This window comes from Gobio gobio, assembly GCF_949357685.1.
Source record: "Gobio gobio genome assembly, chromosome: 2".
Lineage (NCBI taxonomy): Eukaryota > Metazoa > Chordata > Actinopteri > Cypriniformes > Gobionidae > Gobio > Gobio gobio.
In genome coordinates, this window is record NC_137098.1 from 45,167,613 (window position 1) to 45,193,086 (window position 25,474).

The 25,474-nt window shown below is 39.8% G+C and overlaps 1 protein-coding gene across 3 annotated transcripts in view; it reads left to right on the forward strand.

Annotated features, from left to right (window-relative positions):
* The window catches only part of pias1a (protein inhibitor of activated STAT, 1a), a 54,649-nt gene that overhangs the window by 17,144 nt on the left and 12,031 nt on the right, over positions 1–25,474 (forward strand). For all 3 annotated transcript variants that reach the window (XM_079840063.1, XM_079840064.1, XM_079840065.1), the window contains exon 2: positions 8,242–8,680. In XM_079840063.1, the coding sequence (XP_079696189.1) occupies positions 8,242–8,680 (439 nt within the window). The remainder of the gene's footprint in view (positions 1–8,241; positions 8,681–25,474) is intronic.

Below are 25,474 nucleotides of genomic sequence, written 5' to 3' on the forward strand. Positions count from 1 at the left end.
CTTTGTTCTTTTCTCAAAGAAAAGCTTAACTCCAAGTCTTCCAGAGTTGCGGACAAAGCCGATTCAAAAGACTGCTGTTCGTGAGCTTCTTTGTTTACGAGTAGTACGCAGAACCTCCGCAACTCTGCCGTGACGTGCCGTCATTATGTTAAGCCCGCCCACCGACTCTACACACGCTGTGATTGGCCAAACCAGAGTTTGGTTTTTCCAGCTCTCAGGTCTACCGAGAGTTGCTAGACTACACTCGCTGCAAAATTTATTTTCTGCCGCTAGGGTGCGTCTAGATATCTAGGCTAGCTTTCTGTATATCTCTGTATTTTCAAAATAATTCTGAAAGATTCTTAGATTTCTGATTTCTGAAGGATCATGTGACACTGAAGACTGCAGTAAGGTTGCTGAAAATACAGCTTTGTCATCACAGCGGTCATGGGGGAACATTTAAAGGGGTCAGGAATTGAGGAATCAAATTTTAGTAACTTTTGACATAAGAGGTCATTACAGGATGTTTTAAAGTGCCAATTTGTTGTGGTAAAACACACGCTGCGTCCGAAATCGAATACTTCACTACTCTATAGTATGCGAAAAATAGTATGTCAACAGAGTAGTATGCCCGAATACATAGTATTCGGAAAAAAGTAGTAGAAAAGTTCCCGGTTAACCTACTACTTCCGATGAGTTTCTGAAATGCGGATTCGATGGACACTTTACTATCCCATGAGGCCACGGGAGAGGATTTATGAATGGCGGTGAAGTGACGCAACTGACACTGACAACCAGGTCACATGATAATGACAACATGGCGGATGTAGTACGTCCGGATTACATTCATACTACACACATCTATTCTATATAGAACATACTTTTTTAACGGTCACAAAGTAAGTTCAAATTCAAATTGTGTCACTATTGCTTTGTCTGATACAGATAGTTTGTACTTTTTACTGTAGTATTTTTACTCTAGAGCCGCAGACCCTGCAGTCAAACTGAATAGTTGCGATTAGGTATGTGGTAATCTGATATACCACGACAATGAACATGCACCAATATTTTTACTGTGGGCACTTCAAAATACCATGAATAATTATTTATTATGAATTATTCAGATTTTTAGAATGCATTTTAATAATACTTTACTTTCCCTATCAACAAGAGGCATGCGCACTGATGTAAACAAGCCCAACACAGATGAGAAGCACATGGAGGAACGAGTGAAGGAGACACGCTGAAATGCAGCCGTTACCCCAGTAACCTCATAAACAAAGCAGTTGCGCTAATTTCTGTTTCTGAACAGTACTTAAATGTTTCAAACAGCCATTCAGATTTTTGTTCGCAATGATTTTATTTTCTAATGTTTAATTTGGACTACTAAATACTAAACCATTTAATAATCTTAGTTAATGTTAATTTCTACATTTAATAATACATTATTAAAATCAAAAGTTGTAACTTTATTATTTAAATGCACCTGAGCTAACATGAAATAAAAATGATCAGTTGTATATTTTAACTAATGTTAAAGCTGCTGTCCGTAACTTTTTTCGTGTTCAAGATGTACAAAAATTATATAATGAGAATGTACAACATAAATCCATTTTCCAAACTGTGTTTTTGTCTTGCCCTGAATCATTATGGTACACTTATAATAAGTGTTTATATTGGAACTATTTCAGACCGGTCTGGTAGGAACCGCTGCGGAGGAGCACAGTCCCTGCGTGACTCGCCATAGACATAAACAGAGAGAAGTAGCTCTGGCTGCAATGTTCTTCCCCAAGACGCATGCAGTTCTGTTTAATAGCCGCTAGAGCGCAAAAAGTTACGGACTGTAGCTTTAACAAGGAATAATAACAAATGTAGCTATTGCTCATTATTAATTTGTTAATACATGAACTAATTAGACCTTATTCTAAAGTGATACCTATTGATCTTTATAATTCTTTTGCACTTTAATCTGTTTAATACATTTGTTTACTTAAATTTTTTTTTTGTGTATTGCTATATTGTATTTATATGTTTAGAGTTCTTTTGTTATAAGAAAAAAAGTTATTAAACATGTTATATATGACAACACTTTTTGCCAACTTATTTAAATATCGTGATAATACCTAGTATCATGATAAAAACTTCTTCAGCAATCATCGCAGCATGAAAATGTTATATTGTCACATCTATTCTAGTTGTGATTTGCTGTTCTTTCTTTTGCTTCAGCATTTTTCAACATCGGAAGTTTTCAAAACAATTCCAGCTTGTAATGGCGGGGACATTGAAAATGATTTTAATATGCAAAACTGTTACCCAATCATAGCAGTGCATGTTTACTTCATAGTCTTGAATGCGGCACGCCTATCAAAATGGAGTGTTCGGGAAGAGAGTTTAAAAAAAACAAAAAAAAACATTTTTTAAGTAAATGTTTCACAGCCTGCAGTGTAAACTCAGAAGACCTCAGGTCATGTGCACTGTGTCTCTAGCCTGGCGTGGCCATACTCAATTCTAGTCAGAATATGAGTCTGGTACCGCTCCATTGAGCTTTGATTATGGGGCGTGTTTCAACCGAGCCAGGAAAGACCTCAATTGGATAGACCCACAACCAATCAGAGCAACGGAGCGACGCGTAACGTTAGTTGTCAAATGTCAACAGAACTCAACTGCACTGTGTTGCCAAGTCCGTGTTTTTCTCCATGTCCGCGGGTTGAAGCGACCCCAATTATGTGATTATATAAACCCAGGAATGCGAATTTTAGCAGGCAACCTTGCCAAAATAACATATTTTGCCAACCAAACGCCTTTTTTTTCCGGAGAACCCCCCGGAAAGTTATTGTTTTGGGCTATAGTTTTGAATAGCAATTGTGCGCGACATTGCAAAAACACTTGGCAACCCTGTCTGCACGCACGCTGGATTAAGTAACGTTACAAGAAAAAGATGAGTGTAAACTATCTTTGCCAGTAATAAAATAATTTAAGGATACACAGAGTACTTACCAACACGATCATCGTTTCTGAGAGGACTAGTGAAGGTGAATGCATATACGAACAAGTTCTCCGTTTAGGATAAGAGCAAATTGAACCCAAGAGCCTTCGATGACGTGGATGATTACGTTACTGTTGATCATCTGTCCATCATCGTCTAAAGCCCGCCCTGACAATTTCATTGGTCCGAACAGTTTCTGTTCGGGCATAATTACTCCTCTATGGAGCGAGTCCAGACCGAATTGCCCGAGCAAAATTTTTTGTGGGCGGGGCTAAATTCGGCTGGCATCCAGGCTACTGTGTCTCAGCAGCTCTGAGTAAAACACCCAGCCAGCTGTACCAGCCACTGTGGTACATCAAGTGTTTTAATATGAAGATCAGTATATCAAGAGCAATGGTGCAAATGACACTGTAATCCATGCATTAAATAGAGTTTTTATGTGTTACTTTGATGATAGACCACTATTGGAAATGGAGCCAAGAAAAGAGATGATTAATTGTGGAGAACAAGAAGGGGATGGGTTAGATCACCTAATCAAATGCCTATTGGTTGAGCAAAGCTGTGGGCAGGGTGTAAAAGGGTGAGTTTTGACTGAGATTGTCCGATGTTCTGCAAGCATCTTGGCTTTGTCGTCTCCACCAATAGAGTCTAAGTTTTGGCATCTGGAACTCCATGACTCTTTTTCCATGACAAAGCTCAAAAACAGAATAGAAAACAGCTTATTCTAAATTTGATTTTTTTTTTTATGTACAAATTCAAAAAGTTATTCTACGGTTCTTCTAAATTATACTACTATTTCACAATTTTTTTTCACAATTTTTGATAAAATAAATGCAGCCTTTGTGAGCATATGAGACTTATTTAAAAAAAACATAAAAAATCTTACCAATCCCAAACTTTTGAACAGTATTGTGCAGAGATGTATAAAGTACTAGAGACACAGACTTGAGTAAAAGTACAAGTTCCTTATCAAAAAAGTGACTTGAGTAGAAGTTGAAGTGCTCTTTAAGCACCACACTTAAGTAGAAGTACTAAAGTATTCAACATTTTTTGTACTTAAGTTGTACATTTTGTACATTGCCATATAAATAACCTGAAAATACTGTAGTTCATTAAGATTAAATCTTACTAACCACCTTTACTAACCACTCTTACTATAAAAAAATGGGGTAAGCACACTTATATTCTCATTTCAAGAGGTGTTCTGAGTAAATGTTTTGTTTGTAACACTTTACAATATGGTTTGATTTGTTAACATTACATTAGTTAATGTATTAGACTAATAACTAACATTAACTAACCATGATCAATACATTTGTTACTGTATTTATTAATCTTAGTTAATAAAAACACAGCTGTTCATTGTTTGTATATGTTACTTCACAGTGCACATTAACTATGTAAACCAATAGAGAGCAATTTGAGCGCAAGACGCTCGTGTTGTTTTAAAGACAGTGCGCTCTCTCTCTCTCTCTCTCTCTCTCTCTCTCTCTCTCTCTCTCTCTCTCTCTCTCTCTCTCTCTCTCTCTCTCTCTCTCTCGCACTCTCTCTCTCTCACAGCCACGATCACTTGAAGGTGAAGTTGTGGAAGGTGGTGTTTTTGGTTTGTCCATCTTTTAAGCTGATCAAAAGGCACGCGCAGTCTTCTTAATAGCTTGATTCGCTCAATGATGTGCCAGCTTCATCAAACATGTCATCTACCGTTCTGGTAGTGGTAATGTGGGTTTGGTTTGGAATGGAATGATTCGTAACATTTTATAATTGTAACGAGTAACGATGCAGCACATAAAAAAAAATATCGGAGTAAAAGTATTAAACTCATCGAAAATATGTACTGAAGTAAAAGTGGAAGTAGGAGAAAAAAATAATACTCTAGTAAAGTACAGATACTGCCTTTTAGTACTTAAGTACAGTAGTGAAGTAGTTCTACTTCGTTACTATACATCTCTGGTATTGTGTAAATACTACATGGTCGTACATGGTAAATACTACATACTAATGGGGTCCCATATTAATGGATTATAGCCGGAACTTTCCCCGGGAACTAGGAACTTTGGGGTGGTACTCGGTGTGTTTTGACCGCAGGAACCAGGGTCTAAATGATGTTCCGGGTAAAAATCTCCCCCTCCAAAAGTCCCTGCTCGCAAGGTAGTACTTTTTCAAAGTTCAGGAACTTTCGGGGTTGGGACTTGGGCGCTGAACATGCTGATTGATTGAGCTCACGCAGCATTTTATTTCAACCTTTTTTAAAAGTCTTTTGCGAGGTTCGTTCTGCGTTCAGTAAATATCAGTCTTGCTCTTTCTGTCTAATGGCGCGCGTTTGTCTGAGCCATCTCACGGTCAATGTCCGTAATAGCTGATAATAACATACGTCTTATTTTAAATCTAGCTTTACAAGCTTTCAGAATACGCTTTAGTATCAGTGCTCGTCTCTTTTCCGCAGTTTTGTTAATTACCTCTTTAGTAAACCAATACATAACAGCAAAAGCAGTACAGCTTCTGCTGTCCCACGCAGTCCTACATCACCGGGCTAATTTGCCTAATCTTCACGGTACTTTAGACCGCAGACAGTAGCAGGTCTGGGGGGAAAAAGTTCCTGTAAAAAAAGTTCCTGGTACAAATTGTTCTGGCTAATTTCGGTGGAAACGAGGCTTATGATATAGTGTGACATGCAAAATACTTTTTTATCATATTTATATTACACGTCATTAAATCCCTGGCCTAAAATTGTCACAGCATGCAACACCAGTGCCACATGACAACAATACCAATGACAAACACGTGGACAGCTATGAAAGTTTTATTAATGGTATGACACAAAAACTAAAAGGGATCTTTACAGTTCTGGGAAACCTTGCCCACACAAAATATCAGTTTCAATATCCCTCTCCAATCACTTTGTGGTTGGCAAAAACTCTTGACAGAGAACAGACTTCTTACATCAGTGTCCTTAGTATGTTCTCAAAGCATTCATTTTAAGGCTTTGTTCACACATAGCATCAATACAGAACTTTTCCAGCATCGTTGCAAATTTTCTGAACTGATATGACAGTTGTAGTTTTCACATGGCCTCCAGTCCAAACAACCTCAAAATGTGGTTAAATGTACAGAAAAGGCATGTGTTAAACCCCAGTTGTTTGTATGCATCAGTTTTGGGTATCGCATCGGCAAATTGCTTCACAATGTCTCACGCCCTATGATATCCGTTTCCTGGAAGGTAATTTAACCACAGCTAACTGCTAATTAGACCTGAGATTTTGTTTTTCAGAATTTCTTCAGTGCACTTAGCTGCACTCATTATTACATTATTGGACTGATAAAACTATCTCACTCTTTTGCATGTGAAAAAACAAACCGGCATGCACAGTCTTACATGTGAAGCATTTGAGAGATGCAGTGGGCATGCTCATGGTCAGGAGCCTCCATCTCGCTCTCGCTCTCTCTCTCACTCTCGCCTTATCTTTTTTCCCATTCAGTTGAGCTGTTCAGACTCATAAGCTCAATCATACATTCTCTCATTCCATTTTGCTCTCACACACACACACACACACACACACACACACACACACACACACACACACACACACACACACACACACACACACACACACACACACACACACACACACACACACAGAGATATCTCTCTCTTCAATTCTGTGTGAGTGCTGTCTGTGTGTTTGTTATGTGAGATGTTCCTGGCTGGTCTGCAGTATTTCACCTGAGTGTGTTCACCAGACCGAATGATTTCTTCATGAATGGATGTCTGCATCTGCTTTTAGTTCTGATTTCTCCATCCCTTCACCTAAATAGCTCAATTATTGATTGTCATTTCTGCATTTGTTCCTGACACTTGTTGGAATATGATGGATCAGTAAGTGAATTAATGACTGATTGGATTGATTGGCATTGGCATGATCCTTTATAGGCATAAATTAGTCGTTCTTGTAAGTTGCACGGCATCTTTGTCGGCAGACTCTGCTTTCAAACTGCATTATGCCTGCTGAGTATTTTTACTGGAGCCATCTCTCTCTGTGTGTGTGTGTGTGTGTGTGTGTGTGTGTGTGTGTGTGCGCGTGTGTGTGTGTGTGTTCAATTTCATTTGTTTTGGAAGCTGAGCAGCTCTTGTCTCTGCCCTTCCCCCCAGACCCTCTCTCTCTCTCTCTCTCTCTCTCTCTCTCTCTCTCTCTCTCTCTCTCTCTCTCTCTCTCTCTCTCTCTCTCTCTCTCTCTCTCTCTCTCTCTCTCTCTCTCTCTCTCTCTCTCTCTCTCTTATGCCCACTGTAATTCTCTCTCTTTTTTCCTGAACTAACCTCTCTTCTCCTGCTCGCCTCTCCTCTCCTCATTTTAAAGCAGAACTGCATCATGGGTTTTATTCAGGAATGTCTGACAGGCTCTTAGTTGTAAGAGCATCTGTTCTGATGTGTTCTCTTGTGATGATGCACAGGGATAGAGTTGTTAATCAGTGCATTGTTAGCTTTTTATTGTCTGGTTAATTCTAAACTATCTTGTCCAAAAGAGAAGCTAATATATATTTACACAGGAATGAACGCAAACAGATGTTAACAGCAAACAGCGCACTGCAGTTATGCCGTCTGTCACTTTAAAAGCCTCAGCTCTTTAAAGAAGGATGGATTCTGAATGGCTATCAATGTTTTTATCGTTCATCAGCTGGACAAATTGTTCTGAAAGTGATGATATTGTTCCTCTTTGTTATTGTTTATTATAATTGTGGACTAGCCTATTCTCATAGAATTGGAATGTTTATTAAAACCTTATAGTTGAACTGTCACTTTAATCAGTAGGAAACAGATATCAATTAAACTAGGCAGCATGTGTTGCCATTCTGGAGAAGTATGGTTTATTATTAAGAATGTTAGGGTGTACATTGCTGTCTTTCTTTACTCTGCATTGTTTGCCCTATTCTGTTTGGTTTCTCTGTCTTGTTTTCAAGCCTGTGGAATGTGACACTTCCGTTGTGTTTGTGTGCGTTTAGGGCTGCTCCTGCATATTTCATAGCTTAGACCATTACTGAACTATCCTAGCCTGAGGAAAAGTGTGTGTGAGAGATGTGTTTGTATCCGAGTGTGTTTGGGTTTGAGTGTGTGGCTTCAGATGTGTGTGTCAGTGTCTGAGCTGTGAATATGTGTATGTGTGTTTGCCCAGTAAACAGTTTAGCCTATGCAAATGAAGTGTGTTTGGCGCTGGAAGTGTGATGTTGTCATCATGTTGGCTCGTGTTAATTTCTGCTGCTCTCTTTCTTTCGTTCTCCTGTAGCAAATGGTGATGAGCCTGCGGGTGTCAGAGCTGCAGGTTCTTCTGGGCTACGCGGGCAGAAACAAACATGGACGAAAACACGAGCTCCTGACTAAAGCCTTACACCTCCTTAAAGCCGGCTGCAGCCCTGCCGTCCAGATGAAGGTCAAGGAGCTCTACAGACGACGCTTCCCCACCAAGTTGGTGTCCCCGGCAGAACTGACCCTGCCCGGAGTCCACCCTGCCGCTGCTTCCTTGCCCCCCGGCCTCACACAGCTGGGATTTGATGGGCACGGAGCGCCCCCATCCCCTCTGCTCCCCATCTCCCTCCTCGGGCCCAAACACGAGCTGGGCCTGCCCCATCTCCCCACCAGCCTGCATCCCGTACACCCTGATGTCAAACTGCAACGGCTGCCCTTCTATGACGTGCTGGATGAGCTCATTAAACCTACGAGTCTCGGTGAGTTTTTGAGTGCTATTGAAGTGTGTGTGTGTATGTTCATGCTTTTAGAGTTTTTTTTTGTTTTGTTTTTTAGAACCGAGTATATCCGTGTTTTGCACGGCAGTAGTAGAAATGCGCAGATCCGTTTTTCCCTACATTAGCATTTTAATGGTGTTGGCTGGTTTGGCATTAGCGTGTTCGTTTGCCTGAGGAGTGTTGTTTAAATGGACTGCCAATACCCACAACCAAGCCCGGTCTCTCTCGCTCTCTTTTCCTAAACTGTCTCTCTCGCTCTCATTTACATACATTGTCGAAACCATGAGTGCACACACACATTATGGCACCAGACACAACACACACTGCAAGGGTCCAAACAGTCAGGGTTCAAAATGAACATATATAATAGTAATAGTAATAATATATATATATAGCATAATAAGGTGCTTGGATCACACACCAACTGATACGTTTCACAGTTTGTTTCAGTCATGTAGGCTTTGCATTGCACATGTGAAAGGTGATATGCAGTATAGACAACTCAATCCCAGCAGTGCTAGCGTGACAGTGTAGCACTATACTAGCCTTGCTGTATAATAAAGTGAAGTGTAAATTTGCCTATTTAAAATCGATAAGCAGGCAAGTTAGATATGTGTTTAGTCGTTAAAGGTCCCATGGCATGGCATTTTTCTATTATTTTATAATGTTTCCTGAGGTGTACTTATATTGTTAGTATGATTTTTATATCATAAAATGTCACAATTTAGAAATAAAAGGCATTTTTTCAATACTGCTGTTTGCCCTGTGGCTGAATGCCCTGTTTCAAGAGGCGTGTCTGCTGTGAGACTTCAGTAAAAACGCCCACTGTTGTGATTGGCTGACATCTTTGCATTTTAAATGAGCGGAGGGGGCGTGGTTTAACGAGGTCTACGACGCACGAGCTGCTGTCAGAGAGACGGATGGACCTGAGTTCACTTCACATCAGTTCTCAGCATGTCTCAGTTCAGTGAACTGTTGTAGTTACAGCATATACTCCAGGTTATTAGTTTATTTCTAGTTGGAGGGACTGTCACTCATGTCAGAAAGTTAGTAACTTTAGTAAATGATGGATCAGCGCTGACTTGAGACGCAAACCGTTTAGAACGATTCAATCCGATTTGGTGAACTGATTCGGTTCACTAAAAAGAACCGGTTCAAAATAATGATTCGTTCGCGAACCGGACATCACGGAGACGGAGCGATTGCTAACAGTTATTTATTGTAACTACTGCGTTATGAGAGCGCTGTCTGTCAGCGCGAGTTTATTGTGTTTGTATCTGAGAGTTCTGAATAAACACGAGTCCCAGTCACACCGAGCCCGTCTTCATCATCATTACCAACTTTGTAACACATGCAAAGTACCATTACAGCTGTCCAGATGAACGAGTTACGAGTAAGTAATTTTTTAGATATGTTCCTATCATATGAAAAGCGTCAGTGACGCGCATTGAGTACACAGCGCAAACAAAGACACAACAGCAGTAATCGAATGTAATCCAGTTTATTGTGGGAATAGCTGGCTAGCCTAGCCGGATACGCTCACGCTTACCCCCCTTCTGCTTAATCTCGCGCCGCGTTTGGCGCCTCCGCTGTGGGCCAGATGCAGTACTGGGGGTCGGGGATGTTGAAGGCCGACCGGTCAGTGCAGCCCGAGCTTCGGCGTGTGTGAGGTTTATCTCTAAAGATGTGACTCTGCTGATGTTGAGCAGAAACGACTGTATGCACATTGTAGAACAGATAGACGCGACGAGGACGTACAAAAACACTGACTCACAAGATAGAAAACACGAAAACACCGCTCTGTCGGGAGAGAGAGAAGCCGCTGCGTGTGCACGTATAATAAATAATTAGCTACACATCAGAAATCACTGATCAGTGATCACAGATCAGAAGGAACTGAAAAAGACTTCTGTTTTCATTTGTACATCCAAACACTGAGAAACTGCAGCGTTCACTCGTTCACAAGCAATGATCTCTCGAGCGTTTGCATGGGCGTGCCAGATTCTCTGGGCGGAGGAAAGGGAGGTAACCGTTCCTGCTTGGACGTCAAACCAGGAGACTTCAGGATTGGCTCGTCTGGCCTGTCATTTTCTCAAAGGCAGAGAAAGACAGCCAGAACTCGGTTTTACACCGACCAACATTTCTATCCACTTGGGGACAATATTCAGGCTAGGGGAACTCATATTAATGTTGAAAAACCTCATAAAATGAAAATTTCATGCCATGGGACCTTTAAACACGAAATAAATAAGCCTACACCTTCAGTCTGGGCTAAACAATAAACTCTTTGTGAGAATAACTTTTACTTTGTGCATTGTGTATGTGTATAACTTGTATATTGTGTATGTGTATAATTAATTCTGTTTTTATGAGAAGCCAAAGAAGAATTTCCACATTGGTGGACAATAAAGTTCAAACTATCTTAAGTTGTGTGCATATTTGAATTTTTATTGAGCTTTATTGAATCATAGTTTACATTCCAATGGCTTTCAATCCCAACTTTCATTGCAAGTGCTCACCATTCAAGCAGTTGTGTGCTATTTGTTAGATCTCCGGGAACAGGTCTGTAGGTTAGGTATTTGAATGACTATACACTGTTTGTGTTTAATTTAATGTTGATCATTTTGTTTCAAGTTAAATTTTTGTATAATGCTGTGTCTATGTTTGTTCTTTGGCTGTGTTTTGTGTCTTGATTCTTTTATTTCTCTTTGCTTTAAATTATAGTTAAAATTAACACTCCAAGCCAACACGCTCTGCTAAATTCTGCGTTTAAGTCAATCTGAGTCAATACTTACAAATTTGGATGTCTGATGCAAGTCTGGTGATTGTCGTCAGAATAAAATGTCGACAGTTTTTTTTTTTTTTTTTTCCATTTTCTTTTTCCCTTTCCTTACGTATAATACTACGTTTGGGTCCAGTAAGATTTTTTAAAAAGTCTTTTTGAAAGAAAAAGCTTTAATGTTCACTAGGGATGCAACAATACAGTTAGTCCACGGTTCAATACATACCTGTTTTTTTTAACCACGGTTTTCGGTTCGGTTCTGATGGCCAGTCACAAGTGTTTTTTGTTATTATATTCTTAGGCGACAGGACAGCAAGAGGTTAAGGAGAAAAAATACTATTTTTTTTAATGCAATACTCTTTCTTTATTTTACTTAAAAGACTTGGAAAACCCATACTTAAACTTAAAACTTAAAAAAAAAACACATTCCTAGTGTATAGTATGATATAAAATAAATATATATAAAGATTTACACTGGCAGCTCAGAGCTGTACAGCAGCATTTAAGTATGAAATTGAATTAATAAATGTAAAAATAAAACACTAAATAGACTTCACTATAAAATATACATTGATTCTTAAAGCTACTGTGTTAAAGTTTTTCAGTCAAAAGCAGCAAGAGATTTTCTCTTTGTCTTTTGTTGTTTTATTAATAGTTCACTCAAAAATGAAAATTATGTCATTGATTACTCATGCTCAAGTTGTTTTAAACCTGAATAAAGTTCTTTCTTCTGTTGGACATAAAATATATTATGAAGTATGTTGTAAACCAAACAGTTGCGGGTCCCCATTGTAGGATATAATAATATGGATGTCAATGGTTACCATCAGCTGTCTGTGTTCAACAGAAGAAATGAATACAGGTTTGGAACAACATTAAAGTGAGTAAATAATGACACAATTTTAGAGGTGAACTGTCCCTTTAAGGATAAGCTGCAGCGTGTTCACTAGGCTGCGCTGCTGTCAATTTAAGACCTGCCCGCATCTAACATACAGACACACCCGATTTTACTTTCTCTTTATACATAACCGACTGTGTTTATGTACAAATTGTGTGTATTTGACAGTATTAGCGCAGTAAGACTACTTAGTCCAGTAATCACGCTCCGAAAAGTGCATGTGCATAAGCACGCAAATGAAATGTTTAACCGGCAAGGCTTTAAAACGCATGCAAATAATGAACTTTCATGATTGTGAATAACTATAGTGTTCCGTGAGTATAACTCTAACATTAACATGTGATGTGAATGTATGTCGCGTTGTTCAGTATTGGGATGGAGGCAAATGATAGAATGTGTAGAAAAATTATAATTTAAATGCAAAACCAAAAAAAACAATTCACAAGCGCTTATTGAACCGTGAATGCCGTACCGAATGGTTCAATATTATATTGAGAATTGTGGCATCCCTAATGTTCACCAAGGCTGAGATTATTTGATCAGAAATGCAGTAAAACTGTAATATTGTAAAATATTGTTACAATTTAAATACATTTTCTGTTTTAATAAAAAAAAAAAAGTAATTTATTTCTGTGATGGCAAAGCTTAAAGTATTAATGTCTTAAAAAAAAAAAAGCAGACTACTTGAATGGTAGTGTATGGTAGAAAGCTGATACAACATAATGACAATCAGAGGATGCACATTATTTGTGCAATTGATGCTTATACTGTATATTTCAACATGCTTGTGCTGTCACAGAGAATTATGAGGAATGTAGTTTGGTCACTCAAGTCTATCTACTCATAAAGCAATTTTCTATCAATCTTTGCTATTGCTATTTTTCATCTACAGCAAACATTTTCACAAACTAAATTGTTTATTGTTTTTTTATTACATGTGTTATCAGGGTCATTTGAGAAGTTTCATTTGAAACTTTCAAATCCATTTCAAAGCTGTTTTTTTCTGGATTATTTGATGTCTGTGTGCATGATTTTCCCTGTGCTTTAGCAAAATATTTATCTCTGAATTCTCTAAAAGCACAGCATTGCCCCCCGCTTCTTACACCACAGGAAGCGAGTATTTATTTATTTGCCATAATCACATTATTATCATTGTCATCATTATTTTGCTCTCATCAGAGCGATAAATGCTCTATGCATACATTAGTCATTATCTCAATCACCCTCTGGCATATAGGGCATATATATAACGTAGACTTTTTAGATGTATTTTCGTCATATAAAGGATGTCAGTGTCTTTTATTAATTAGCTGCGGAGATGTGTCTTGCTGCTGCTCCCAGCATGAATGTACTCCCACACAATGAGAGCAGTACGCTGTGCATTCTTCAGTTATGAACCAAACAATATATGCACTTTCTGAATAAAGACTGCATCATTGACAGCCATTTCAGGACTGTCGGAATAGTTTTGTGAATTAAATAATGAGTTAAACAGTCAGATTTAGCATTAGAAGACTCTTTCTCTAGATATTCAGTTCAAAATGAAAATAGCTTTAACATGAGCGCAAACAGTACAATATTGCAGAAGCTAAGAATGCATGTAAACAGAGAGTAATAGATTATTAAATATTAGTTACAGCTGCACACAGCCTCCCTTTCTGTTTCGCTCTCTCTCGCTCTCGCCATTTCTTTCTGTCTCCGTGTTCTGCAGAAAGACTGAGAGGAATTTTTATTGGCGTGTATGTCGGGTTTAGAGTATCCTAGCAGTGTTTTCATTAAGATGAATGATCCACAGCGCCGTGGTATGGGACTGTGTGTGTGGGCACACTAATGCTACAGTGCAGTTACCCTGTCTTGTAACTAGCATTCTACAATACTCAATCTATGAGTACCACTTCCTATGTTTAATCACACTCTTTACTCTCTGGCCAAATGAACATATTTCAGTAGTGATGGGCTGTAGGGGTCTGATTTTTATTTTTAGAAGTCCTGTTTACGTTCACTTAAAACATCACTGACTGTGTTTACACAAATACCTAAATTGATCTCTGGCGTGCTATTAGTGGGTCGTGCATGTAAACAGATCTGCTTACAGTCAGGTGGATCTTTTGGATGTTGGTTTGCATGGTTGGTGTTTTTACCTGCCCATACAGATCATGACTATAAAACAGTTATACAAGTAATTAGGACTGAACGATTTTAGAAAATAATCTAATTGCTAAATTTATTTAGTTTTTTACCAATATTGCGATTGCAATTTAATATGCGATTATTTTTTAAGCTCTTTATCTTCTGTATTATTCAACAATAAATCATTGTATAGTAATGGTGGGAATCTTTAGGCACCTCATGATCCGATTATGATTCTGGGAGTTGCGATCCGATTCCAAAACAATTCTTGAACTTTTTTCTTAAAAATTAATCTTATTAATAAAACTTAATCTTTTTTTATTATTATATATCTAATTATAAGTACTTTTAAAAATAATTACACAAAAAAAAAAAATATTAAAACAATTGCATGTTAATCATTTTAAATATATAAACTAATACAAACCATTAAACATAAAAGCTAGTAAATAACAAAGAGGAACAAAAAAAATATTACAAGCAATGAACAAAGAGTGCTTTCAGTATTTAAAGGGTCACTTCAGTGGTTTAGCATTAGGCTTTGTATCAGTAGAAACCCGGTAGTATATTCAAATTATGGTACTTTCCCCCCTCATATCCCTCTGAGAGGAGAGAATTATGCATTTTATGTCTGGAAAAATTCCTCCGATGACGCAAATATCGTCATTTTGCGTCATCTGAGGATTTTTTGGCCAGAGGCAAAGACTACAGTCACTAGATGGAGCTGTTCCGCATGTTATCAACCCGCCCATAGGGGAGAGATCTCACCCACAGAATGTAACGTTAAGACAGACGGCCGAACGGACATTCATAATAACGGAGCGCGGTGCAGAGTAAAGTGAGTGTTTCAACTTTTCAATGAATTCCTGTGATAGTTTAGCTTCCATATGCGATCTGAAAACGTGCCAGACTAGCGCTTAACGTTACCTCAGCTCTTCGTGATGAAGGAAATCTGACACTGCTGCATCTGTGACGTGACTTTCGTTCGGCTCACTCACACTTTATTGAAAACACGCGTTCAGTTTTTAATTTTAGTGTTTATTCTCTAACTGAACGAAATGATTGTATTACTATGAAGATCAAAACGACGGTGTACGGAGTGGCCTCGTAGGGCAGCGAAGCAAGTGCATTCTGGGAGTTGTTGTCTTTCATCCACATGAGACAAAAATACATTTTCTGTCTTTTCTCAGTCTAGAAGGCACCAAATTCAAAAATAATTTCACATTTCTACTACATAAATGACCCAGTTTAAATACAAAGCTTAATGCTAAATCACTGAAGTTACCCTTTAAGAGTATCTGAACTGTGAGCGGTGGAGAGGTTTGAGTACCCGAATGATCCTGGGAGCTACAGTATGTTGTCTGGGGCTATATGCCCCAGGTAGGGTCTCCCAAGTACGCCCAAGGCAAACAGGTCCTTGGTGACGGGCCAGACTAAGAACAGTTCACAAACCCTTTATGATGTCAATTACAACAAGGACCGAGACGTCGCCCGGCATTGGGGCTCGTATGCGAGCGCCTGGTGGCCGGGCCTCCCCCCATGGGGTCCGGCCGGGCTCAGCCTGAAGGAGTGATGTGGGGCCGCCCTCCTGTGGGCTCACCACCTGCAGGAGGGAGCGTAAGGGGCCGGTGCATAGTGGATCGGGCGACAGTCGAAGGCGAGGCCCCCGACGACCCGATCTCTGGACACGGAATCTGGCTTTAGGGACGTGAAATGTCACCTCGTTGGCGGGGAAGGAGCCTGAGCTTGTGCGGGAGGTCGAGAGGTACAGACTAGAGATAGTCGGGCTCACCTCTACGCACTTTCTACCACTCTGGAGTTGCCCATGGTGAGAGGCGGAGAGCTGGAGTGGGTTTGCTTATAGCCCCCCAGCTCAGCCGCCATGTGTTGGAGTTCACCCCGGTGAATGAGAGGGTCGCTTCCCTGCGCCTTTGAGTCGGGGATAGGTCTCTCACTGTCGTGTGTGCCTACGGGCCGAACGGCAGTGTGGAGTACCCGGCCCTCTTGGAGTCTCTGGGAGGGGTGCTGGAAAGTGCTCCAACTGGAGACTCCATCGTTCTACTGGGGTACTTCAACGCCCACGTGGGCAGTGACAGTGACACCTGGAGGGGCGTGATTGGGAGGAACGGCCCCCCGATCTGAACCCGAGTGGTGTTCTGTTATTGGATTTCTGTGCTAGCCACGGTATGTCCATAACGAACACCATGTTCAAGCATAAGGGTGTCCATCAGTGCACGTGGCACCAGGACACCCTAGACCGGAGGTCGATGATCGACTTTTTGGTCGTCTCATCAGACCTTTGGCCATATGTCTTGGACACTCGGGTGAAGAGAGTGGCGAAGCTGTCAACTGATCACCACCTGGTGGTGAGTTGGATCCGATGGCAGGGGAGGAAGCTGGACAGACTCGGCAGACCCAAACGTACTGTGAGGGTCTGTTGGGAACGTTTGGCCGAACCCCCTGTCGGAGAGATCTTCAACTCCCACCTCCGGATCCCGAGGGTGTCTGGAGATATTGAGTCCGAGTGGACTATGTTCTCCACCTCCATTGTCGATGCGGCCACTCGGAGCTGTGGCTGTAAGGTCTCCGGTGCCTGTCGAGGCGACAATCCCCGAACCCGGTGGTGGACACCGAAAGTAAGGGATGCCGTCAAGCTGAAGAAGGAGTCCTATCGGGCCTGGATGGCCTGTGGGACTCCGGAGGCAGCTGACAGGTACCGGCAGGCCAAGCGGACTGCAGCCCGGGTAGTCGTGGAGGCAAAATATCGGGCCTGGGAGGAGTTCGGGGAGGCCATGCAGAAAGACTATCGGTTGGCCACGAAGAGATTCTGGCAAACCGTTCGACGCCTAAGGAGGCGGAATCAGCGCCCTACCAACACTGTTTACAGTGGAGATGGGCACCTGTTGACCTCAACTGGGGATATCGTCGGGCGGTGGAAGGAATACTTCAAGGATCTCCTCAATCCCACCGACATGTCTTCCATTGAGGAAGCAGTGGCTGGGGACTCGAAGGAGGACTCGTCCATCACCCGGGCTGAAGTCATCGAGGTAGTTAAAAAGCTCCTCGGTGGCAAGGCACCGGGGGTGGATGAGATCCGCCCTGAGTACCTCAAGTCTCTGGATGTTGTGGGACTGTCTTGGCTGACACGCCTCTGCAACATCGCGTGACGGTTGGGGACAGTGCCTCTGGACTGGCAGACTGGGGTGGTGGTCCCTCTTTTCAAGAAGGGGGAGAGTGCCCAAAGACCGGAGAGTGTGTTCCAACTATAGAGGGATCACACTTCTCAGCCTCCCCGGGAAAGTCTATGCCAGGGTACTGGAAAGGAGAATTTTTCCGATAGTGGAACCTCAGATTCAGGAGGAACAGTGTGGTTTTCGTCCCGGAGCAAGAGCAAGAGCTTGGTTCGTTCAGTGGTGGTACACCAGTTGTTTTATTGTTTTTTTTGTTGTTGTTTTTTTTAAATCTTTTTGTCTCTTATGCTCACAAAGGCTGCATTCTTTTGATAAAAAATACAGGAAAAAAAATATTGTGAAATACAAAGAGGTAAATGTGATTTATTCATGTCATGGTAATACCACGCCCCAGGCCTAGTGGTGATATCAGACCATATTTAATCTGCCTATCATGTAACAATGATGAAAAATTCTGTATTTCATCCAACATCCATGGATGAAAAAAATCTAAAGTTCCTTTAATTTGTATTCCATTCCATTACCATCTTATCAGTGTCTGCCAGAATTTTTATATTAATGTATTCCTGAACTGGATTATCCAAATATACTGTAAGAATTGGCACACTGTAATTTTCATATTTTTGTCAGATTGCCAGTAAAAATAACTTCATGGTACTGTAACTGCAATATAAAATTATTCACGTCGTGATAAAAGATTATGGTTTGTTAGTTTGATTTTGCACCAATTCCAAAAAAAGTAGTGCAGCCACAGTGAGTGTCAGTCAGTCTAACTGTTACTTAACTCAGTATCCAGAACCATGACTCAGCCAGCTCTTTGAAGAACGAAAGCACACATACATCACTATCAATCACACAACACACAGCCAGCCGTGCAGTCAACACAATGAAGAGTCTAATCCACAAGACCCCCTCCTGTGAAAGAAGAGAAAACAAAATGCTTATTTAGCCCTTTCTAATCTAAATTCAGCAACAAATAACAATAAGTGTGATTTGTTATTGTTAGGATAAACACACAGCTTTTTGTCGCACTGTGCTTAAGAACACGTGCATATCTTTGGGTCTTTATGCTTCATTTTGGTTTGACTTAATTACACACGTTTATAATCAGATCCTAAAAAGGCTGTTTCCATCGCACTTGGCTACAGAGCAGGATTTATGTCTTAATTAGGTACATGCAGATGAAGAGGAAGGTTTGTCAGAAACCAGCTGAAACACACAGGCCTTCATGTCCACTTTGTATCCAACTGTTGAAGCAAATCAGATGATAAAGACTGCTGTGCTATTTTTAGATTTGAGATGGGGGAGGGAACTTGTGCCTGCGCTCTCTCTCTCAATCTGTCTCTCTCTCTCTCTCTCTCTCTCTCTCTCTCTCTCTCTCTCTCTCTCTCTCTCTCTCTCTCTCTCTCTCTCTCTCTCTCTCTCTCTCTCTCTCTCTCTCTCTCTCTCGCTCTCTCTCTCTCACACCCCTGTCCGCCTCTCCCCGTCAATCTCTCTCCATCTCAACACTGTTAATTTCTCTGTATCTCCTCCTTCCTGTCTCTTTTTCTCTTGCCTTTGCTCTCTCGTCTTTTACCTCCACCGTGTTGATTGTGAGAATAGAGATCAGGCTAATTATGTGTCGTTGAGTCGATTCTCCTGGTCTAATTGCACCCCTGCTGTTTCATGTTAAAGAAAGCGAGAGATTTGATGAAGGTTCGGGAGAGAACAAGTGACAGACTGAATACAAGCAAAGCAGGAAAGGTATACGGCCTGTGAAAATGGGTAGGTGGGTGTATAGCGACACCTGTTTGCCCTTTCATTAGCAGCATGGCGCTGGTCAATATTCATAGTTAAATGGAAAGTAATTAGCTCCATAATGATGCCACACGCACTCATATTCAGAAACTCTCTCTCTCTTTCTCTCTCTTTCTTTTTGGTTTATGCTGATGAAATAGAGCAAAGTCAATAGACCTGTCAACAGGATGATGTATTGTACGTGTATGAGAAGGAAAAAGACAAATGAAGGCAATGAAGAAAATAAAACGAATGGAGAATGATAGCAGCCGGAGGGGAAGAGCACACAGCAAGTGTCGAGAAAGTAAAATAGTAACAATTTGAAAAACAGGTTCACAGAGAAGCAGGAAATTTAAGATGTTTTGTCTCATTTTTTTAAATGTATTTTTGATACTTGATGACCGTTGTCAAAATGCATTGTCAGCATGACTGCGCTTGCCAAATGCCTATACCACAGTCCCGTAATTTTCATTTAGTTTAGAAAACTCAAATTAACAGAACTACTTTAAAGGAACACGCTACTTTTTTTGAAAATAGGCTAATTTTTTAACTCCCCTAGAGTTAAACAGTTGAGTTTTACCGTTTTCGAATCCATTCAGCCGATCTCCGGGTCTGGCGGTAGCACTTTTAGCATAGCTTAGCATAGATCATTGAATCTGATTAGACCGTTAGGGTTAGCATCTTGCTAAAAAAAATGACCAAAGAGTTTCGATATTTTTCCTATTTAAAACTTGACACTTCTGTAGTTACATCGTGTACTAAGACTGACGGAAAATGAAAAGTTGTGATTTTCTTGTCCGATATGGCTAGGAACTATACTCTCATTCCAGCATAACAATCATGGAACTATGTGCCGTACCATGGGTACAGCAGGCGCAAATATATTATGCAGCGGCTGAAAATAGTCCCCAGCACGCTCCCTATGCAAGCAGGTTGTCACGTTGGTTATGTTGACGGAAGTTAGCCTATTTTCAGGCGCTGCGTAATATCATTGCGCCTGCTATGCTAAAATTTCTACCGCCATTCCCGGTTCGGCTGAATGCATTCGAAAACGGTAAAAATCAACTGTTTAACTCTAGGGGAGTTGAAAAATAAGGTATTTGCAAAAATAGTGGCGTGTTCCTTTAAAGCTGTTTGCAATATCATGTGAGCAAGAGAGCTGTAGTACTTAAAGGTGTGTTCAGTAGTTCTTTAGCTAGCGTTCGCATCGCTGTTCTTCGTGTACATTGGATGCCAATTACACTATAGTGTCGTACACTGCTCCGTTTTATGTAAATTATACTGATACTAGTGAGTTTTAGAGAGCAGTGTACACCAGAATTAATTCTCGGTCAACAAAATAAAAGTAACTTCGGCATCACTGTTATCAGATCACCTTGTATATGCCATAGTGATGTTTATGCTCATTTTTTGTCTTTGTCTGTCTTTTGGCTTCAGACCTTTTCTGCTTCTTAGACCTTAAAGGTGCTGACTCTCCCATTGTCTACGCTGGTACAGTGTGATAATACCTGTGTTCCATTGTCTAATTTTCATTCTTCGTAAATACTAAACAACACTAATAATAAATAATAATAATAATTTGTTACATTTATATAGAGCTTTTATGGGTACTCAAAGGGCTTTACATATAGAAGGAGGGAATCTCCTCAACCACCACCGATGTACAGCATCCAACTGGAATGCCCACCACACACCAGCTGATTGGTGGAGAGGAGACCGTGATGAAGCCAATCAGGATAGGGGGATGATTAGGAGGCCATGATGGACAGAGGCCAATGGGCAAATTTGGCTAGTATGCCGGGGTTACACCCCTACTCTTTTTCCGAAGGACATCCTGGGATTTTTAATGACCACAGTGAGTCAGGGCCTTGGTTTAATGTCTCATCCGAAGGACGGTGCTTGTTACAGTATAGTGTCCCCATCGCTATACTGGAGTGTTAGGACCCACACAGACCACAGGGTGAGCACCCCCTGCTGGCCTCACTAACACCTCTACCAGCAGCAACCTAGTTTTCCCTGGAGGTCTCCCATCCAGGTACTGACCAGGCTCAACCTCAAAAGTCTGCCTACTCTTCACCTACTGACGTAACATGCAAACATTATAGGAAGCGCACTAGCCAGACGGGATTTAAACTTGGAGACCCAAGTTTGGTTTGAAGATGAAAAACTTGTGCTTATCAGAGCAAAAACAAAAGCTGCTGCTCTCTGTGTTTTTCTGTTGTCTCTGTGCACATTCATATGTAAATTGCGTGAGCTTATTTCATCCATTATATTGAAAGACCTGAAGAAGTCCATACATTCGCCCGCCCATAGACCCTCCTCTTGAAGAAGCAAAATAATCTGCCAATGGGGTAAGCAAAATAATCTTAATTCAAACAGAAAACAAGATTATTTTGCTTACCCCATTGGCAGATTATTTTGCTCATTTTAAGCAAAAACTTGCTTAATTTTTTTTTATTTTCCCCCCAAAACAAGACAATAACTTTTGCTTGTCTAGTAAATGCTTTTTAATGTAAGAATTTTTAGATATTTGGACTGGAAACAAGACAAAAATACTAAGTAAGAAAAGCCTTTTTTGAGTTGTGGATTAAAATACCAGGGGCCAGATTTACTAAACAGGGCAAATTAGCAAAAGAGCGCAATTCCAAAAAAGCGAAGATGGGAGTGGAAAGTTCAGCGCGTGATCTACTGACGACATGCAAATGAAAGAACACAGACACAGCCGAAACATTTCCATAATGACCAACGCAATCTACCAAGAGCTACGCAAATTAGCATTTAAGACATGCTTTTTTGGCCAGTAAATAATGGCGTAAACACCAGTCAATTGACTAGCGCAAACCTTGCAAGATTCATTTAAATACTCTCCTCCCCTATATTTAGCCTCTGAAAGGGAAACTCCTACAAATGCATATGCAACAACCCTCTCTCATTATGGGCGATTAAATAATATCTATCATTAGCCATTGGCTAATACATTCTCAGATTTTACTCGCCAGTGTGTGTCTTAGATGTTAAGAATAAGTTTAGCATAAATATATTTTTACTCGCTGAACACTCTGAATGAGCGCTTGAGAGTTTTGCTCTTGTCAAGCGATCTATACGATTTCAAATCAGCTCATCTGACGTACCGTGAACTCTAGTGTGAAGAACTCCGTCGCTTTGCTGAGTGCGTTTCTCACACACATGCGCGTGCGAAAGTCTTACATACCACGCAAAAATCGACGCGCTACATGTTAACAATATTCTTTGTTGTATTTTCCTGTCAAAATAACAGTGAGTTCATTTGGAATTATTCGGCTTTTAAGAACAAGCAGAAAATATACGCCGTTTTTTCCGGTAGTGGGCGGAACTAATGTGCAAACGGCAATCTCATTGGCTGGCGCTCATCTTTTCCCGTCCCTGTTTTGAGCGAATGCTGTCAATGTGATTAATATTCATGAACCCAGCAGCTCATCAATCCTTAGTGCGTTGTATATTTTGATTAGTAGTAGAATTAGTAGTAGTATTATTATCTTTTAATAATATAATATAATTACTATTTTCTATTTTTTTACAGAAACACCAACAATATCTTAAGCACCACCACCAGTCCAAAGTTCAGTTAAATTACAAATATGCATTAATACATGCTTTCCAACAGTTTTAGTTCTAATTACTAAAGTTCTATCATTTATATAGTGCTTGATTATCATAATATCATAACATAGTCTAATGCTGACTGATGTTAAGCGTGTACGTTCAGATATTTAAAAAGCTGTGCCATTTTACAAAGATATTGAAACATTTGGTGGTATATATATATATATATATAAAGTATAATATAATAAAGTATATCAGTCTGCCGACTAAACAAAAAAATTTACTAGCCAAAGGGGATTCTATTGCCATGGTGTGCGTAGAGGGTTGTGCAATAAGGTCAGCCGCAAAAATAACTGTCCACGCCTTTTCAGTGCTAATTTTTAACGGCGTGTCTTTAGTAAATCCTCCTGACAGTAGTTTTTTTTTAACGCCAAAAGAGGGTTTGCGCTGGCCCAAGCTGTTAATAAATCTGACCCCAAATGTAAACAGTATGTCTCCCTCGTTTACTCGTGATTCAATCGACCAAACCATGTGTAAACAGGACCTTTGAATTTTAGTGAAACATCACGGGTCACGTCATTTCAGCATGGCAAAAATGTATAAAAATTTTTTTAAAAGCATGCGATTGAGAGGGGTGACCTGCACCATATACAATTAAAACACATTTTATAGAAACTATCATGGGTAGGTTTACCATCTTATATAATTTAAGTATACACCATTCAGATGACTCTTCACAACAACACTTAATTTCTTAATGTGAAAAGCCTTTTAAATTGGCACCAAACTACTAAATTCACCTTTTAATGTAAATTATCTTTTAAATAATCTTTTAAATTATTAAAAGAATAAGTCCACTGGAACATTGCAAACAAAAGACGCACAGAAAGACATGCGCCAGAATCGTGTGCAGCAGAATCGAGTGCTCTCTTGCGCTTGAACGAACAATAACCCACCTAATTATGCTAAAATAACCATTTGTCCAGTATTCTCATAAGAGCAGTCTTAAATGAGTTAAATAATGTCTTAAATGAACTTTAAAGAGTTAAAGTGACAGCAGCCTAATAAAACAGTTGCTGTGATGTAACACAGAAAAGTGTAGCTTTAATAAGAATCACTCTATATTTAATTTATAATTTATGCAGTTAATACTGTAAAGTGTTCGATAACTTTATTCAATTTCTGTATATTGATTATAGGCCTAAGGTAAATATGACATTTATTATAATGGGTTTTTTTTAAGATTGTTTTAAGTTAACCTAACTTAAATTCAAATGTATTTTTTAAAGCATAATAAATGTTCAAATTGATAGCTTTTCAAAAACTGTTAAGCTTTGCATGTATTTGTCTATTTATATTTCTAAGAATGGTCTTTTACAAAAATTCTCAAAAAAAATTTGGGGAAGTATTTATACCCTGGGTGAGTAAAGTCAGTAAGATTTAGTCCAAAGCAATAATGTTAACTAGCATTTTTATGAAAATGACCCAACCACAACAAAAATGACCAGGACTCAACCTGAGAGTTAAATATGCAGGAGTGGATAAGTGTGCATCTGAGTTTGTGTGACTGAACGACACAGTATGAGTTGCAGACAGTCCTTCCTTTGTTACATGATCAGATTTCCTAATGTTCACAAGTTCTGGCAGGAATAGAGCTGTCACAATATCAGATTTTCACTACGCGATTATCATTGCCAAAAGAATTCATGATATCACTGTTATTATGATATCTATAAAAGTTAAAAACAAAATGCTATCAGTCAAATTCATCTTTAACTTTGTTTATTTTCTGTTGTCTCTTATTTGGTCAATGACTCAAATGCAAAATACGAAAAACTGTCGGGAGACAGACTGTTTCAGTTTCTAACCATAATTGTACAAAAAGATCAGCACGTCCTGCAGACTGAGTATCTTTGACAGAATTAAAAAACTCCCACTGGCGAGCTAACTTTTTTTCTGGTGCAAACCAGAGTCTCGCTTTAATTTGTCATTTCCTCGGACATGATTTTGCATGGCAGTAGTAGCTACACACTTTGTTTTGGCAGTCTTCTTTTTCCCATTTTATGAGGGGTGGAAACCAGCATTAAGGTTCAGCACCACCACCTACTATGAGTGTCAACTAGAAACTAGCGCAAAATAAACTACGAACAGTGGAACAAAAGTAAGTAAAATCAACAGAACTACATTTTGGCTCCAACTGGACTTGGTATTCCACCTTTATCAAGTAGATGCTGATCTGTGATTTGCAGTCAGTTTTTATAACAATCTTATTGTTAATGAATATTATTAACAGCACATTCCCAAATGACTATTGTATGACTTGTTGCAGGCTGAATCTGGTAGTGCATCAGCAAATGTTTTCAATCAATAGCAACAGTCCTCACATAAACTGTACCCTGCTGAAATATCCAGCATAA